Raw genomic sequence first — 19,417 nt, forward strand, 5'->3', positions numbered from 1 at the left:
AGCAACCTGGCACAAACAGAACCAGCTTTCTAGAGTCACAGTTTCCCTGCAGAGGTTGGGGAACTCTTGGAGAGCCACAAGGTTGATGTGTAAAAAAAAGCTGCCCAAGGTCCAGCCACTCTCCCTTCTCTGGGACCCTCTGGATGGCCACGCATTTCCACATTCTCAGCCTCCTGCTGCGCTCAAGGGAGACTCTTGGCCGCTAAGTGGTCCCTTCCTGCGGGTGACATGGGAGGCTGGGTGGCAGATAAACTCTTGGCACTCTTCAGCATAGCTGAACACCCTCACAGATGCACGACTGAACAAAGATGCCCCTACACACCCCTGGGACGGGAAAGAACCCAGTATTATAGGAGTGTGAGAGGGTCAGAAGGCAAGCATGAGGAAAAGCAACAGAAACTTGGCAGGGTGGGCAAAGCAAAGGTCATCCCTGATGGCACCATAAGTGAGAGGCAGCACTATCCCTTTCTCCCAACCTAACAGTCCCCTGGCAATCTCAAGCTAGGTTACAAGGGGTTGATTCTGTGTGGTAGGTGTTTTGAAAATTAAAATGTCTCTCTAGCAAAGACCTCTAACTCTTGGCATCGATGAGCCATCCACCTCACCCAGGAAAGCCTCTTCATGGCAAATATTAATATGTTTACTATAACGATAAATATAAACCCTACCAAGTGCTAAATGATTGTTAAAATTTCAGTATTTCCAAAAGCACAGGGAGGCATCCATGTTTTATCCATTACTTCCTCAAGGTCAACTGCACTCCATTTTCTGTGAGATAGAGGGACTCATTTCTGCTTCATAATTTGTTTTAGTAACGTCATAACCTAAAACCAGCTTTGGAAAACTGAAGAGAAAAAAAGGCAAGATTTAATCAAAAGAGAAAAATGCTGATGAACACTGTTCTAGACTATTTAAAGTCACTAGACATTAGACGGTTGGGATATGGATGTGGCACAGGAAATGACGAGGTGATGAACTTAGAAACATATGGAGAGACTTGGATTTATGAAGGAAGAGGGTGTCTCCCCTCAGAGAAACAGAGGACAAACAAGTACAGTAGGGTCTTACATAGATACATATAAATGCATATGTCGATGTGAGTATGACTACAGATATCTAAGCATATGTATGTGTACATATACGGATCTATGTGTATATGTGCATGTACACGTATGTGGGTGTACATCCACACTTAACTGTAGCCTTGGGGGTGGGAAGGAAGGGAGAAAAAAGGAGAAAGTAAAAAGTGCACAGCAGAGAACCAAAGAAAACTTAGTAGGAAGCAATGAAGAGATGGACAGCTCTCAACACAACACGAAGTATTTCTTATAAAGGCATTTTTGAAGTGGAAATGTATGGCTGTGTATTTTGAATCCTCTCATGTTCTGCTGTGTACATGGCAATGCGTTTTTTCTTTTCTTATTTTGTATTTAAGTTTTAATATCTCAGTTTATAAAATGTTTTTTTCTTTTCTTATTGTATATTTAAGTTTAAAATAAATTAATTTAAAAAAGAAAAAAAGGCCTCCACACATCATTCCACGTTCAACTTTTAACCCATTTGCTTTATAATTTCCTAAAAGTATGGCTTGGTAAAGCTGACCTAACTGAATAAAGAGAGTGGTTACCTTTGCTCAGGTTTACACAGCTTAATGATCAACTATCTCTTCTTCTGCAGCTCAGGATATATATAGAGTTCAGAAATCTGGGTCCATTACAAGAGGAAAGTCATTCCAAACCTCTTCTAAATAACACCAATCAGAAAAAAAAAATGAGAGCAATTTCCCTCTTCTTTTTAATTGTCCCTCTTGTTATTTCCTCTAGAACTGACCAGGAACATCCCCTGCTAGATGCTCCCCCTCCAGAGCCAAAATTGAGATTCGCTATGCTGGATGATGTCAAGATCCTGGCCAACGGTCTCCTTCAGCTAGGACATGGTCTCAAGGACTTTGTTCACAAGACCAAGAGTCAAATTAACGACATATTTCAAAAACTGAACATATTCGACAAGTCTTTTTATGATCTCTCACTACAAACCAATGAGATCAAAGAAGAAGAAAGAGAGCTCCGTGAAACAACCTCAAGTCTTCAGGCTAAAAATGAAGAAATGAAAAATCTATCCCTCGAACTGAACTCAAAGCTTGAAGATCTCTTAGAGGAAAAGATTCAACTCCACCAAAAAGTGAGGACGCTGGAAGAGAAGCTAATCAGGTTAATGAGCAGCCAGCCCGAAGGCCAGGAACACCAGGAGGTGGCCCTCCTCAAGGTAAGGACGGCATGGGCTTGTCTTCTGGGGCAGGTGTCTAAACACTGTGACCTCAAACAGGCCGGATCTGCAGAAAAGACCTTTGGGAAAATCAAAGCTCATCTAATGTTTCAAATCAAACTTCACTATTAAACTGAAAAAAAAAATCAAAGCAAAGTGGCTTTGAAATCATTAGTCATTTATCAGCAAAATTATATAAGATCAAATGAGTAGAAAACCAAATTATGAAATGAAAATTTTAAACAACTATTAAGTGGGAAACATTTAGGATGATTACCCATGACTAAAAGGCAGGTCTGTTTTGGGGGTTTTTTTTAAGGAATTTTAAAAAAATTCTCTACTGTTGAAATATTGCATTTTTACCACATCCATCTATGGAATGTTATGCTAAAAGAGTCAGTTCAGTAAAAGCTATAAAGAATATTGCCTTGGAATCCAACATAAAAGCACATATGGAGACGCCCAGGGAGATATGGTAGACAAGGGCTCCAGGGACAAAGGGTCAGGGTGGGACAGGCCGGGCAGGGTGACCTCTAACCAGACCCCATCTCCAGACTTTTGTAGAACAGCAAGATCACAGCATCAAAGAGCTTTTCCAAACGGTCCAAGAACAGTACCAGCAGCTTACCAAGCAGCACGGCCAAATAAAGGAGATGGAAAACCAGGTAAGGTCATAGTGAAAGGAGCGTCCCTAGGCTCTGCAGAAAGCTACCAGGCAGGTGCTCAGGAAAGGAGGCGAGTGCTTCCTCAGCTCCTGTCCAGAAAAGTCCCTCAATTTCAGCAAGACTCAGTTTCTTCTTCTGTAAAATGGGGATATGGTCATTTGCACCACCTATGCCACAGGGCTGCTATGTCTGTAAGCCATAGAATACCACTATCATTAAATGTATTGCTATTCTCCAGTAGGGTCTCCTTCACTGCCTTCTCAACCGGTGGCAGTGAGTGTGGTTGTTGACGAGTCCCCTTGTGCCAGGGGGCCCAAATCTTAAAGGTTCCAAGTGTGAGCCTTGGGGCAGCCTGTAGGCCGGCTGTCTAAGGGCCTCCTGAGCTCCTGGACAAATGCTCGCCTCCAAGGGGGCAGGTGACCTTCTCTGCTACAGCAGCCTCTAAGTAGCACAGACAAATTAGAGAAGGAATATCTGGTTGCATCCGGCAACTCTTGTTAACAGTCCTTCAGATGCTGAGATAAGTGCTTACACTGTTTTCGTGGTGAGTGGGAGAGGGACCATGGTGCCTCAGTCACATACCTTTCTTGAGACCTGCAGTGGGGAGAGTTCTGGGAATGGACTGTGTAAGAAAGGTGCAAAGGCTGGCTCTGGCATTTGTTAGCTGTGCAAACTTGGTAGCCCTGCCTCACAGGAATGTTTATAAAGAATCCCTTTGGAAAGGAGGAGAGGAAACATCAGTCTGCCAGGACTCTCACTGGCTGGGAGGGGTTGGGCTCTCAGAGTCTGTTTCCTCATCTGTCAAATAAGAATGAGTACTTGCACTACTAGCTTAATAGGGTTGTTGTGAGGAAAGAGGATCAGAGCATTCAAAGCATCCCCTCCACGTGAGGAGGGTGGTAGCCCCAGCATTCCTCCAACATTGGTGGGCAGTGAATTAAACCATCCTCTATGGAGCTGTATAAATGACAGTGTTCTACCGAGGAAGCCCCGGGGATGGGGCCGCTCGGATCTGGGCTCTCATCCCTGGGCAGGCTTCCCCCTAATGCCAAGTAGGGAGCTCTGAGGTCACAGGAGGTGAGGTTCCCTCTAGGCACAAAACAGGAAGACCAGGGGCATTTGAGTCACCCATGAAAAATGGGAACGTTGTATGTGTTCCTTGTCCTGGCACTTACCCCACCCTCCCCAGCCTGTCCTAGAGGTTTTTAGGAGATTGATCCTATGTCCATGTTTCTCTTATCAGCTAAGAAGAACAAGTTTCCAAGAACCTACAGACTATTCCCTTTCTTCAAAGCAAAGAGCACCAAGGACAATTCCTTCTCTTCAGCCCAATGAAACAAAGTCCACAGAACACAACAGTAAGATTGCTGAGTGTCTGTAAAACCTGTTTGGCAGGATCCCCCAGGCAAACCTTTCTGAACCAGGAATGTTCCACTAAGCCAATGGATTGAGCCTGAACAATACAAAACAAAGCTGGCTGATGGGAGCCCCAAGTATGTCCCTCTATAACACTCCCTGGGTAGAACTTTCCACACAGAGGCGAGAGAGGAGCTGAGAGGCTTCCCAAGTCATGGGATTTATTCCCAGATATACCACAATAGGCAGGGAACGCAGTTAGTGTAAGAAGCAACCTTGAAAATGACCGAGTCCAAGCCCATCACTTTGCACACGAAGCAACTTAAGCCCAAAGAGTCTGATCTCTCCACACTACACAAGTAATGAGGGGCAGGCCCACAGATGGGAGGCACGACTCTGCCCCAAACCCAAGCATTCTGAGAAACCGGCCTTTGGCCTTTTCCATCTTTCCTGCATCTACCACAAGGTGCAATGACTTTTCTCAGACACATTCTGTAAGTGTTTCCTCAAAGAAAAACCTGATCCATCACCAATTTCTTGGCTTTAAAACCTCATCAGATGCATTCATTGCATACCAGTACGCAGTAGAAGGAGCCCTGATAATGAAGCATTCTGTAGGCAGACACAGAAAAGCCTCAGACAAAACAGCTTGGGTTCTCCATCTACATCCTGCCACCTTCTGGAGTCCTTACTCTGCTCTGCTCATACTCTGCTCTACCCTAATTTTAGATGGTCCATCCGACTGTGCTGCCCTTTACGATGGAGGTCTGCGTTCGAGCGGCATATACGCCATCAAGCCCAGCCAATCTGAAGTCTTCAATGTCTACTGTGAAATGAAATCAGGTAAAAAGGCAAGCAAAGGAGAAGCAGTGACTGGGCAGGAGGGGAGCCTCTGTAATGGCAATGGCACAGCCAGGAGCTGGTCCAATCCAGTGACCTTTTAAAGTTAGCCCTCACCTTCAAGACTCCTCTGAAGTGCCTCATTCAATAATTAAATATTTAGTAATGCCTACTATGTGCCATGCAGCATGCCGAATGCTAAAATGAATCAGCTATTCTGGCATTTCTTAGGCTTTGCATTGAAAGCACTTTGATACGTTCTGGGGATATAAAGGAGAAAAGAACGGCAGCCCCTGGCCTCAAAGGTCGATTCACATGTGGAAGATTTTAGCTGCAAGTCATACAGAAAGGCCTGATGGTTCTTCAGGGGCGACAGCAAAGGAGAGTGGGGGTGAGAAGGCTAGGGAGGACAGCGGTTAGCGTGGCTTGAAGCCAGGAAGAGCCGAGTTCCTCAGACGCTTCCTAGCTGTGTGTCCCTGGGCAAACCACTTGATCTCTGTCTGTCTCCATTTGGCCATCCATAAAACAGGGACAACGGTAACACCTACCTCCCAGAGTTGTTGTCGTGTGTGTGTGTGCGCGCGCGTGTTTATTAGAAAATGTGATCCAAATCAACAAATATTCAGTGTCCAATGTGCCCTATGCCTGATGATACAAAGCTAAAAATTAATATAGTTCCTGTCTTGAAGAACTTATAGTCAATTGGGATTTTGGGGGGCGGTTGGTTCTTTTTAGATTAATTTTAATTTTTTTAACTAACAAATTGATTTTTTCATCTCCTCCCACTGTATCCACACCATTAAAAAAAGATAAAATCTTTGTAATAAAAAAAAAATAGGAGAGCCAAGCAAATTCACACATGGCCCTGTACCCAAGTCTTTCAGCCTCACTCTGCCACCTGACTCAATCCCCTCCTCTCAGGAGGGAGGAGCACACTTCATCCTAAATGCTTTGGAATCACAGGTGGTCATGGCCCTAGCCAGAGGCCTCAGAGCTGCCGTTACTGTAGAAATGCCTTTCCCGGCTTTGCTCGTTTCACTGTGGGTCAGTCAGTTCACATAAGTCTTCCCAGGCTTCACTGAAACTCTCCTTCAGCATGCCTACCACACAAAGCATTCTATTGCCTCTGGAATCCCTTTCTTATTCAGGCTCTTCCTCACTGATAGCCACTCCTGGATGTCCAGCTCTCAGCCACTACAGTGACTTCTGCGCACTCCTGCATTCACCTCCTTGGCTCACAGGTCTAGGAGTGCTCCCAAATGTGCCAGCTGAGTAAGCTTGTGGGCTTCATGCCAAACTGCTCTTCCAGAAGCCAGGCCAGTTGGCCAGACCAGGTGCACCTGACTTTCTGCAGACCCTTCAACGTCCACCATTCCTTTCTTTTTTTTTTTTTTTGGTCAGCTTTGCTTGTTGGTTGGGGAGGAGATGGAACCCAAGAACTGATTTGTTTGCATCACGACCCAAAGTGGTTTTTAGATGGCTATTGATAGCTTGGATTTCTTCATCAGAAAGCTCTCTGGTCATGAGCACTACCTGAAAGGGGCTCCCGATACACCTCCAGAAGGGGAGGTTTACCAGTGAGCAGGTGCCCATTCTCATCTGGTCTTTGTAGCCAGCGACAAGCACAGCAGCGTCCAGAGAGTGAGCAGTTAATGAATGCATACCAAGAGACATCAAGCACATCCTAATTAAAATCTATTGGAGCCCAAGGAGAAGAGATGACGTGATGAGCTTTCCAGGTGGTCTTTGTTCAGCTTTTCTAGACTTCTGTAAGTCACAATAAGGAAAGGGGAAAGGAACAGGCATTTATGGAACGGCCTGCTAGGTGCCAGGCCCCATAAGAAGCCCTTTACAACTAGGATCTCATTTGCTCCTCACAACAACCCTGGGAGGTAGGTGCTATTAGCACTCCCATTTTACAGTTGAGGAAATGGAGGCAATCAGAGGCTAAATGACTGGCCCAGGACCACACAGCCGCGAAGCGTCTGAGGCCAGATTTGAACTCTGGTCTTCCTGACTCCAAGCCCAGCGCTTTATTCACAGGACCACCCACCAGAAAAGCAGCCCAGATTTGTAACTATCATACGTTACAATGGAGCATAAAAATCTGTATTTCTGCACATATTCTCTCTTTGTGAGCTTTAAAGAAGTCACTCCACGTAACTGAAAATGTTCTTCACCCTTCTCAGGCAGCTCGTGGACAGTGATCCAACACCGAATGGACGGATCACAAAATTTCAATGAAACCTGGGAGCACTATCAGCACGGCTTTGGGAGTCTTGACGGTAAGGCCACCCGCTGCCCTTATTCACCCCCAGAACTGCAGAGGGAAAAAAGAGCTCTCTAGGCAGCTGTACAAGTGCAGGTCGGACCCAGAGCAATGGGGCTGGATGCGGGGCTTTGCTGGTGTGTAACGAGTCCTCTGATCAGGACGCCCTTCACTGCAGCTGGTGATCTTAGACTTAGATTTGATGATTCTCAATCTTTGGAGGTCTCAGGTTCCCTTTATTCTCTTAAAAATTGAGGACCCCTTCCAGGAGCAAATATGCTTCTGTGGGTTACATCTCAATATCTACCATGTTGGAAATTAATACTGATCAATTTTTGAAATATGTTAATTCATTTAAAAATAACAAACAAGTTACATAGTACATTTATAAATGTACTAAATAATAAATAGTACATTTTTATGAGGTAAATATTTTAAAAAACAAACATTTTGTGGGAAAAACAGCTTTGTTTTATATCTTTTTACAAATCTTTTCCAAGTCTATGGTAGAAAACAGCTGGATTCTCTCGTATCCCATCTGTTCCAAGAAGCCAGCCTCACACAGATATGTAGGTAGAGAAAGGGAGAGTATTTCCATAGGTCTTTAAAAACAGCTCTGACCTTGAGGACTCTCTGAAGGGGCCTCAAGGAGCTCCCCTTGGGGAGCCACTGGCCCACAAAGCTGGGGGGCTGGCTCAGGCAGGACTATCCACACTGTACGTGTCACAGAACCAGGTCTACAGACCCCAGGGCCAACTCCTTATCTATTGCACCACAAACATCTCACACAGAAAGTCTAATATTATATATAAAAATTTGTGATAGAGTGTTGGCTGACAGCAAATAAATTTATCCAAAGCATCTATCTGAGACATAAACTTTCTATGAACAAAAATACTAAACCTGTTAGTGGTGACCAAGGACTTTGCAGACTCCATTTTCCATCTCTTGAATGAAATAATAACAAAATTCACTGCAATTCAAGCTTCCTTTCTTAAAAATGCCAAATTTGATATGTTGTCAACTAACCTTTCCTAAAATGAATCTTTCCTCCAAATATCCTATTTATAATTTAAAGTGGGTGATTATTAATGTGATGCCCCACTGATTACCCAGTCTCATCAAGTCCATCCCTACGATTTCTGCATGACAGACGGGGAGGTAAGGCAGAAAGAATCCTGGGTTCCAATCCTGCCTCTGATGCTCACTACTGGGTGACCTTTGGAATATCACTGAACCTCACTGGGTCTCAGTAAAAGGAAGGGGCTGGACTAGATGGTGCTGAAAATCCACTCCAGCCCTAGATCCATGACCTTATGCACATTTAAGATACTAGTGACTTTCCATACCCATTGCTGAGTTGGCAGAACTCTGGGAATGGAGCATGGCCAAGAAGGACTACCGGGCCCCAAGGCTGCCACGTCAAAAGCAAACACTCGGCATCTGCAGGCTCCTTATCCTTAAATCGCAGCCTTTCTCCTCTGAGGTTCATGCATAAAGAAGCCAGCCAGCAATTACAGACAGTGATGGCCTCCTTCCCCCACCCCCTCCATCAGATGCTCTGTCTACCCTCAAAAGTCCATGGACCAAACCTCTACCCAGAGGGCCGACTACAGATGTGAGCAGTGCACTTTCAAGGACAAATGTCTGGGTTTGTCCATGTTGTAGTATGTTGTGCCGACTGAAGGTTACTCAACTTTTAATTTTAAAAAAAGTATAAAAATATATTCACATATCAAGCTTCAACTAGACAAAAACATATATTACATACTTCCGGAAGACATCAGGAAAGACAAGACCAAGTCTACATGTGAAGAGATAAAAGTGGTTTCAATTTAAGGCATTTAGAAACCAATTTATATTGCTGCTAAGTTTAAAAAACGATAACCTTCTGATGGCGTCTGAAATAGTTAATCCTCTTAATAAATAACTCGTCATATGTAACTGTATCCAACAATAGATTTGGAAAATCATCCAACGCAGAGCTGACCTAAACAGTTTTCTACAAATGGAACTACCTAGCAAGGCTCACATATATCACAGGCTGTCCCTTTTAAAAAGCAAGCTTCCAACTCAACCTGCAGATTTTAATTTTTTCTAAAATGTAAGATGTCACATTCTTATCCCAATCCCTCAGTTTTACTCCCCATGAAAGTAAACAAAGAGGAATACTTCCAGAGACCATCTGAAAGGCCCAGAATATTAATAAAATTGATTTAATTAAATCAACAGATCAAAGTCTTTTAAGCAACTGTGCCCTACCTGCAATTCCTACTTACAGATGCATGAAACTTCTCTTTGCAGGAGAATTCTGGCTGGGCCTAGAGAAGATCTACTCCATAGTTAAGCAATCCGACTACATCCTGCGCATCGAGCTGGAGGACTGGAAGGACAACAAGCGTTCCATCGAGTACTCGTTTAGCCTGGGAAGTAAAGAAACAGACTACACCCTGCACCTGTCTGAGATCCTGGGCAACATTCCCAATGCGATCCCGGAACACAAAGACCTCACCTTCTCAACTTGGGATCATAATGCAAAGAATTATGTGAACTGCCCAGAAAGCTATTCAGGTACTCTTGTTCAGACCAATATTAACATTTTATTTGCACGTATGAGAAATGCTGTGCTAAGGAAGTGAATAAAAATAATATGGAAGTCCTGCTTACATGCAAAAACTTAAAGAATTAGGGTCAGCTTTACCTTCTATCAGCAAAGCCTCGCAACTATCATGAAAAAAGAAATTCATCTGGTGCCAGCTGAGTGAGGAGATCTGCCTTTTTTAAAGCCCCAGGAATTCGCCTTTAGCACATTTGGTGAAATAAGCAATGTTTGCCAATGTATTCAAGTTCATAACACACGAGACGTTATCTTATTTAGAGAAAATAAAAGTGCACTCCCCAGGCAGACTTGGTAACAGCATCTAGAAGCGATCCCAACATTGACTGGGATGGGGCTCAGAAGTTAGTCGGAGGGACACATTCCGGTTCTGAGCATGATGACCTTTGCGTATACTTCAGAAGGTCACCTTACCTTTTCTGCCCCAATGAATTACCCTGAGAACATCATGGGCATCTGAACTGCAGTGGATAGTGTAGCTAAAATCCAAGGCCTAAACAGGAATGCAGAACGAGTAGCATGAGGCCTTCCTCATCCCCTCGAGCCACCACAGGCCTGGTCCTAAGGCCCTAAACGTGGCCCACAAGTACCTGGGCTTCTTGGCTGCTAAGCTCTAGGAAGGTCGAGAACAGGACCCAGCCTGGGGAGAGCAGAGGCCGACCAGCACAGCTGAGAACCTCTAAGTGCTCCAGGCCAGCGAGATCATCTGGTCCCTGGGGAACCAAGAAGGGAAGGCAGGGTGCTCTTGTGTGTCATACAGCCTCTCTTCCATAGGTGGCTGGTGGTGGGACAACGTATGTGGAGAAACCAACCTGAACGGCAAGTACAACAAGGCGCGACTGAAAGGCAAACCCGAGAAGAAAAGAGGCCTGTACTGGAAGTCTCCCAAAGGCAGGCTCTACTCCCTCAAGACAACCAAAATGTTAATCCACCCAACAGACCTGGAAAGCTTTGAATGAACGCAGGCAAGTTTCCAAAAAACAATAAATTGAACATTAAACTCAACCCAACTTACTGTGGTTTAATAATCAGCAAGTAAGGCCTTAAAAAGGCATTCAGAGCTAATTGATGTTCTAGGGTGTTTGCTAGGTCAATTTCACATAGCTATTTCTTCTTTAACAAGAATTTATCTGGAGTTTAAAACGATTACAAATGTATTTCAAGGTCAAAGCTGTCATCACACCACCTCATGAACTTTACCTTTCAAAATCAGATGCCTTCTGACATCGACTGTGCAAATATTTCATGATGTTGTAATCAATTTTAGATGGACTTTTCTAAACAACCTTGAACACCACAGCAAGGGCATGCCTATTTTCCATTTAAGGATCACCCTATTAACTGGAACCTTACAAAGAAGTATTTTGTTTTTAATATTCATAATGCAGTCTGATTTCACAGTCTCACCAAGTTCTTTAAAAACATAAACATGAATAAATGTGAAGGTCAGATACTTCTCCATTTATGAAGTATTGTCATATTATTAATTTAAAACTTGAACTCAATCTGTTCAGCAGCACATATGAAAATCCATAATGTAAAACTTAAAAACTGGAGAAAAATTTGTCACATCTTTTTATACTTTATTTATGAAACCAAAAGAAGCAGGGTAAATTACTGTATTTCAATTGGTTCACGGTTGTTAAGTAAATGCAGTTGATCATCATCATTAAGTCATATTGACTTTTATATTTTATATCACTGTATCTTATTAACAAATCTTTTGTACTTTATGGGAGTGTATTAATTTTATAGCATTTTGACACTGGCACCTGTAAAAATACTTCAAAAATTATCTTGTCAGAATATAACAAAAGGATAAATCAAAGTGCTACACCAAAGACAAGTGGATCCGGGACATCAGTCCCCTAAAACAGATACAAGAAATGATGCTGTTGGAAACTTCCAAGTAAAAAAAGAACAATTAACATTCTGAGAAAAAAAATGAGCAAATGACTTTGAACTGAAGCAGTAACTCTGATAGGCCTGTATGTACATTTTGCAATTCAATAAATAAAAGTCTATGTCTAAAGTGACTGTAACATGTCTAAAGAGTCCGAGTCTCTCGAACACTGAATGGTGGACCCTTCACTAAAATGGGGGGGCCTCATAATTACTCACCCTCCAGTCACAAAACCTTCTTTCCTGTTGCTCATTCTGAGACACTTTAGCCCCAAAATAAATAAGTCTAAGATAATGGAGCCTATAAAACCATGACTAGCAGCTCAAACACTGAGGCCGGAGAGATCACTAAACTGTACGCCAGGATAGACCAGCAACCGAGCTGAGTTTTCGAAGGAACTCTGCAGTAGCAAGCCAGAAAGTCAAATGTTTATCTAAACATAGTTTTTAGAGGCAATAGGGCTGTCATTTCAACACTGTTTAACCAAAAGTCCAGTGTTGCTTTAAAAGATCCCATAAAAATAAAATCATTTTGCAACAAACGATTTTTTAAAAAATAAAGAAAAAGCCTTCTTTTGTAACTAAGTAACGATCTTTACACTGCCTTTTCAAAATTCAAAATAACACTAGATTTACAATTTATTTATTCATTTAGTGATCTTTTTAAAAATTCCAAATAACCACCCCCAAAATAAATAAATATCTAGCCAGGTTACACAATAGTTTGAGTGTGGAATTCAGGAAGACCTGAATTCAAATCTAACCGCAGACACTAACTCTAATGTCACTTCTCCATCTAACATCACATGTCCTTTCAGACACCTTGAGCTAGATGCCTGGTTGACACCTTAAACTCAATGTCCAAAACTAAACTCATGAGAAATTCTCCCCTCCACCTTCCCCCCTCTTCCCAGCCCATCAGACTCACGATGCAGGAGGCATCCTGGACTTGTCACCATCTCTCCCCTCCAAGCTGTCACCAAGGTTTGTGGATTTCCCATTCCTAACATCTCAAATGCGCTCCCTTCTCCCCCTGCCTGCATCGCTGCCATCGCTGCTGGGCATCCTCCAGTCTCTCCCCACTCGAATCCATCCTTCAGCCACCAAAGTGATTTTTTTAAAGTACAGGTACAACCATGTCCGCCCCTATTCAATAAACCCCAGTGGCTCCCTACTGCCCCTAGAATCAAACATAAAATGCTGTTTGGCATTCAGAGCCCTTCCTAACCTGCCCCCTCCACCCTTCCCAGTCTTCTTCCGCCTCATTCTCCCACACCTACCCTTCATGGGCCCCCAGAATATCCCCCAACCAGACCCCCCATCTTGTAGCTCTTCCACTCCAACGGCTGACCTTGCTGGAGTCCTTGAAGAACCCTCTAAAATCCCCCTCCTATGGGAAGCCTTCCCCAATCCCCACTACTGCCTGTTTGCTGTCTCCCCCAAGAGACTCGTAATTCTCTGAGGGCAGGGGCTGTCCTTTGCCAGTGCTTAGCACAGTACCTGGTACACAGCAGATGCTTAATAAATGATCATTAATTCATTACCCTGGCCAAGTCACTTGCTCTTGGTCTTAGTTTCCTCACCTGTAAAAGGGTAATAATTAAAGCCTTTACTTCCTGGGTTGTGATGATCAAGCAAGATAATATTTCTAAAAAAATGTTACATAAATCCTGCTGTTATTGGATTGCAAAATTATTTATCGTTGAATTTTCTCTTAACTTTTCCTAATCGTCTTTCACAACTTCTACCTTGTGACACTATAAAAATAGAGCATTTCTCTTCGTTCCATTAATTCTATTAAGTTCAGCTTGAATAGACAGTGCATGGGCTCTGTGGGATGAGTTATTAGATGCTACAAAGTTAGAATGGATTCTGTCCCTGTCAATTAGCAAGCACTTATTAAGCACCTGCTGAATATGAGGTGCTGCCCTCTGCCCTCCATGGTGACCAATGAAATCCAAACTGCCCACTCTAGAGACCTTGGTTTAGCCCTTATCCCCTGACCTCTCTGGTGGTTAAGACAAGTCTTCCTCACAATACCCACTGCTCCCCCAGCCCCACCTTGCTTCTGGATACACAATACAGTTTCATCTCTCCACTGGTTCTCAATGTGACTCCTGCAGTGATTTCCTTTCCACTTCCTCAGGCTCCTGGAGAACCAGGCTTCAGCCCTTACATTTCTGAATCTTCTTTTCTTAGGAAACTCATCCTATTTTTAAAAAAAATGCCTCTGTGTGTGTTTGAAATGTCTATTCATGCCTTTTGTTTTTACACTCTAGTAACTGCTGGCCCTACTTTCTGCATCTTTCCCTCTGCTCCCAGTCACACATGGAGTGACTCTTGGTTTTTGTGGCAATTCCTTGTTGTACATATTGGATACTACACAGTTAGCAGCAATATTTAAGGCAAAGATGGTTCTCCCCATTCAAGAGTCTTTCTTTATTCTACATGGACTGTCTGTGCAAAAGCTTCCAAATTTTACAAAAAGAAAACTGCCTAAAATGATCACCTGAATCCTTTAATTAAGAATTTTCTGACTAGAGACATTTGTGAAAGGAATCTCCTCCTGTTCTCTTTAAAGAAAAACAAACACTACGCCACTGACACTTTTTACGCTGGCATTCAGAGCTTCTTGAAGTAGATCATGAGGAACGTGGCCCTTCATTAACTGCCTTCCTGCTTATGCAGCTATTCCTGTCACACGAGGCCCCTCCACAAGTCTTTTCTACTCTTGGATTTACTAGTTAATGGGCAAAGGTGCCGGACTCTTCCTGGCTCCTGCTGATTTGGTCTCTTCCTCAATTTAGTTGTTTTATTTTTAAAGCAGGACCAAAGAATTTGAATGAGACCTGCTTTATACTGCAGCTGGACAGTCAGAAGGGCTGAGCCCTCTTCATTCCTCCCTTTTGTCACTGCTTCATCTAGATGCCAGGCTTTTGTCTCCTACAAATGAATACGTTGCTATTTTGACAATCTCCACTAATTTCATGGCCTTCAACACAACACACATTTGTTAAGCACCTACCTTAGTCATAAAACAGGATGCGAGACAAGGGGAATACAAGGATGAAAAACAAGGCAGTCCTGCCCCTGGAGGGGCTTCTTAGCTGACACAGGAGTTAAGAGAGCTACACACAAACACCTGACACGGCGTTTTATCATACACTGTTTCTTGTGATCCTTACAACAGAACTTGGATGTAGCTGTTATTACTATCACCTGGAAATGAAAAAACCAAGGCTAGGAGAAATGAGACGGCTTCCAGAGTGGGGCAGCCCATCCCTGAGTAAGCTATCACCTGCCATATCAGCTGACTTCCTGAAGATCTCTCCACATGGACTGGTTAGCAGGAGGGGCAGGGGCGATCCAATGACAAGCTTTTCCTCTTTCTAAAAAAATTATTTTTTTATTTTGTTTTTAATTTAATATTTTATTTTTTCTCCAATTACATGTAAAAACAATTTTTTTCATTTCTAAAAGAATTCTGAGTTCCAAATTCTCTCCCTCCCTCCCTTCTCTTCCCCCTGCTCAAGAAGGAAAACAATTTGATATAAGCCTTACATGTGCAGTTGTGCAAAACACACTTCCAGATTAGTCACGTTATGAAAGAAAAACCAAACCAAAAAACAAAGGGTTTCGATCTGCATTCAGACTCCATCAGTTTTCCTCTGGAGGTGGGCAGCATTTTCCATCATAAGTCCTTTGGAATTGCCTTGGATCCCTGTACAGCTAAGTCAATCACAGTTGGTCACTGTGCAGCATCGCTGCTAATGCACGCAGCGTTCTCCTAGCTCTGCTCACTCTATTTTGCATCAGTTCATCTACGTCTTTCCAGGTTTTTCTGAAGGCATTCTGCTTGTCATGTCTCACAGCATAAGAGTATTTCTTCACAATCATATACTACAACTTGCTTAGCCATTTCCCCAACTGATGGGCATCCTCTCAATTTCTAATTCTTTGCCGTCACAAAAAGAGCTGCTAGAAATATCTTGGTTACCCATAGGTCCTGTTTCTTTTTTTTTTTCATCCTTTTGGGATGCAGACCTAGTAGTGGTATTGCTAGGTCAAAGAATATGCATGGTTTTATAGCCCTGTGGGCATAATTCCAAATTGTTCTCCAGAACGGTTCAATCAGTTCACACACAGTGCATGAGTGTCTCCGTTTTCTTACATCCCATCCAACACTTGTCATTTTCCTTGTCTATCCTTATTATCCAATGTGATAGGTGCGGTGTAGTACCTCCAAGCTGCTGCAATTGGCATTCCTTAATAGTGTTCCTTCAAGAGTGATCTGGAGCATTTTTTCATATGACTATAAATAGCTTTGATTACTTCATCTCAAAACTGCCTGTTCGTATCCTTTGACCATTTACCATTTGGGAAGTGCCTTATACTCTTGTAAATTTGCATTTCCTTCCAAGCATTTATCCTACTCCCTCTCTCCTTTAAACCTGTCCCTACTCAAACATATTTTGCTTCTGACTACCACCTCCCCCAATCCACCCTCCCTTCTATCAGCTGCCCTTCCTTTTTTATGCCCTTCCCCTACTTTCCTGTAGGGTAAAATGGATTTCTATCCCGAAATGAGTTATTTCCTCTTTGAGCCAATTCCAATGAAGATAAAGTTCAAGCATTCCCCCTACGTTCCCCACCTTCTCCTCCACTATAAAAGTTCTTCTGCATCTCTTCTATGTAGATAATTCACCCCATTCTGTCTTTCCCTTTCCTCTTTTCCCAGTGCGTTTTCCTTTCTCCCTCCTTAATTTTATTTTTTTACATATTATTCCATCATATTCAATTTTCACCTGTGCCCACTGTCTATATATACGCTTTCTAACGACTCTAATAATAAGAAAGTTCTTAGGCACTATAATTATCATCTTCCCACACTGGAAGGCGAACAGCTTCACCTTATTCATTCTCCTAACTGCTCTCTACCACATGCCCTATATCCTGAAGATCATGGATAGAAGACAATTCTACCATCCCCTGGGTCAGACCCACTTCACTGAACAAACCGTACCTTTCCACTGCACACCTCTGGTCCTGGATCTACCTCCACAAATCACAGTGAAACCAATGACACCAAGTCTGTCTGCTTTGCCAACAACAGCACCTATCTCATGGGCTGTTGTGTGGAGGAAAATGGCTAGCATGTAGGAAGCTGCAGACCTTCAAACTTTATGTAAATCCTAGCTATTATTTTGTGATACCTTCAGCCACGTTCTGTCCATTGCCTCTCCCTCTGCCTACTGTAACATATGCAAGAAAAAGAGAGAGAGTGGCTCCAAACTTCACCCTAGTTATTTTTTCCTATAAATTACTGGAAATTTTCTTAAACGTCATTTTTTCTGTGCTGTAGTTATTGTCTTCCAGAGGATATAGTTTTATTTTTCTTTACTTAGTCTTAAAACTGCTACATGCTGAAAAATTAATCCTTCCTTTCTCTCCACTGTTCATCATCATCTTCTTGTAACATATCAGTAATGAGATTCTCAACTATCAGATTAGAGCAAATCACAGTATATTATAGTAACCAGGATGCACACTGCCACTCAGGCGCTAGAACAGAAGCCACGGGGGTAAGAAGAGTTGGTGGAACCTTGCTCCCTTTCCTCTTTGGGTAAAAAGAGAGTACAACTCAGACAATGACAGCTAGAAAGTGCCATGGTCCTTTGGGTGCAGCAGCAAAGCTAGGGGGTAACATCTCTTTTTTAATGTCATTTCCATCCATAAAATCGTATCATTCTGAACCATCTACCAGTGCCAAGGGCTTTGACTGGAAGGTCTATCTTGGCCAGGCTTCAGAAGCTATGGCTATAATGTCGATCCAAGCAATTGCCAGGCATCTCCACCAAGGTTGTTTCTAGGGTAATGGGGGGGGGAGGGCAGCGCAGAAAGGAGGGCTGGGCTGGAAGCAGGGACGGGAAAAGGACAACCCCATGAGCTCTCAAGTTTACCATCAACAGCCAATGGTTAGATGCTGCTGTTGATAATGGCAAGGCAAAGGGGCCTTTTCTTCACAGAGATAGCTCCCCTCACTGGCAGCCACATGACCTAGGGCAGAAGGTGGGCAGGTTTTGGGGAGTCCCTGCTATTCTCAAGGTTCTTGGGCTTGAGGTTATCTGAGAGAAGGTGGTGGTAGTCATGGCGGCTTGACTTGCCTGGCACACTCCCACGGTGTGCCTGCCTTGTCTGCTTCTTCCTTCCCAGTCCCGGACCAAGAGTGCCACTTCATTCACCATCTTTGGATTACACCTTCTTCTCCCAGCTCGAGTGCCCAAACTCTTCCTCTCCTCTCCTCCCCTACATTTATGGTTTTTCTGTATTAGAGGATAAGCTCTGTGAGGGCAGAAACTAACTTGTTTACTTATATTTAATATTTCTGACACCAAAAACAGTGCTTGGCACAGAGTAAATTCTTAATAAATGTTTTTCTAGTTATTAATTTATAATAAATCAGGCTATCAAGTCTTGGTCATGGGCCCCTACATTCCAAAATGTAATGTCCTACCTCCGGTCACATAATTTCCAATTACGTGGCATTTTCAGTTACATATTTTCAATGAAAAGTGATTAATAAAAATGTTTCCATACAGAAAAGGGCTGCTAAGGAGGAGCCTAACCATACTCGACTGCTTCCATTTTCCGAGCTTTGTTCACTCCCTTGAGGACACCTTTATCTAGAAACCAGTTAATCTCTTTCCAGAATAAAATAATGTATCCTACTCGCTTCAACGGCTCTCTCTGGTAACACGACTCACACAGCAGCATGATCATCTCCGTAAAATATGAAACTTAATAACCTTCACGTCACATACCACAATTTATCAATGGTAAGGTTTGTTAACAGGTTATGGGCATTTTACAGGAGAATTTTTTATAGGGCTGCACAAATACAAGAAGGAATATGGTTAGGCACGATTTTAACCTGAAGCCAATTTACCCTGATGAAAACTATTAAAGTCTATGGTATGGGCTCCTGTTCAATAAATGTTTAAAAAGAATACGCCTAATCTTATTGATGAACATAGATGGGGCTACCATTTTCTAGGAATAAACTGCTCACTCATGGGAAAAGAAGGAATCCTCCTGCAAGATTTTTAATGAACCTAAGGAAAAAAATTGTGGTTCCTCTCTTACACTCACTATTTAATGCTTGGGATGAATGTCAGGTTCTGTAATTAGCAGGACAATTTAGAGGCAGTCACTGCTGAATAGAGTGGGGGAGTCTAGATGACCTTTCAAGGCCTGGTCTCATGCTCAACTTCCATAGACCTATTCCTAAAACTGGACGGTTTATTTGCAGAATTGTGTAGGCCTTTAACAATACGGTGCAGGATAAAATATAATGGTACTTCAAGATATTGATCCAACAAGTAAACTTCCTCATGGGATGGATTCACATCAAGTGTATCAAACAAATGAAAATTTAAATCAAAAACATTCCCCTTTGCCGTAGAGATCTTTCCAACCCATCAACGAAGGCATGGCACAGAGCCC

The 19,417-nt window shown here is 42.9% G+C and overlaps 2 protein-coding genes across 5 annotated transcripts in view; one reads left to right on the plus strand and one right to left on the minus strand.

Annotated features, from left to right (window-relative positions):
- The window catches only part of DOCK7 (dedicator of cytokinesis 7), a 157,125-nt gene that overhangs the window by 82,457 nt on the left and 55,251 nt on the right, over nucleotides 1-19,417 (minus strand). The gene's annotated exons all lie outside the window — the stretch shown is intronic.
- On the plus strand, nucleotides 1,705-11,017 carry ANGPTL3 (angiopoietin like 3). Its single transcript, XM_072649714.1, has 7 exons — nucleotides 1,705-2,265; nucleotides 2,820-2,930; nucleotides 4,174-4,288; nucleotides 5,016-5,129; nucleotides 7,316-7,411; nucleotides 9,700-9,966; nucleotides 10,787-11,017. Exons 1-7 carry the CDS (start codon nucleotides 1,771-1,773, stop codon nucleotides 10,969-10,971), a joined length of 1,383 nt encoding a protein of 460 aa, XP_072505815.1. The 5' UTR covers nucleotides 1,705-1,770; the 3' UTR covers nucleotides 10,972-11,017.

The sequence above is a fragment of the Notamacropus eugenii genome, chromosome 2 (assembly GCF_028372415.1).
Source record: "Notamacropus eugenii isolate mMacEug1 chromosome 2, mMacEug1.pri_v2, whole genome shotgun sequence".
NCBI classification, from domain to species: domain Eukaryota; kingdom Metazoa; phylum Chordata; class Mammalia; order Diprotodontia; family Macropodidae; genus Notamacropus; species Notamacropus eugenii.

Excerpts from the sequence above, each read along its gene's own strand:
- ANGPTL3 (XM_072649714.1), top strand. The coding sequence starts at position 1,771 with ATGAGAGCAATTTCCCTCTTCTTTTTAATTGTCCCTCTTGTTATTTCC. Across the intron at positions 4,289-5,015 it reads AAAGTCCACAGAACACAACA|ATGGTCCATCCGACTGTGCT; the intron begins GTAAGATTGCTG and ends CCCTAATTTTAG. Across the intron at positions 9,967-10,786 it reads CTGCCCAGAAAGCTATTCAG|GTGGCTGGTGGTGGGACAAC; the intron begins GTACTCTTGTTC and ends TCTCTTCCATAG.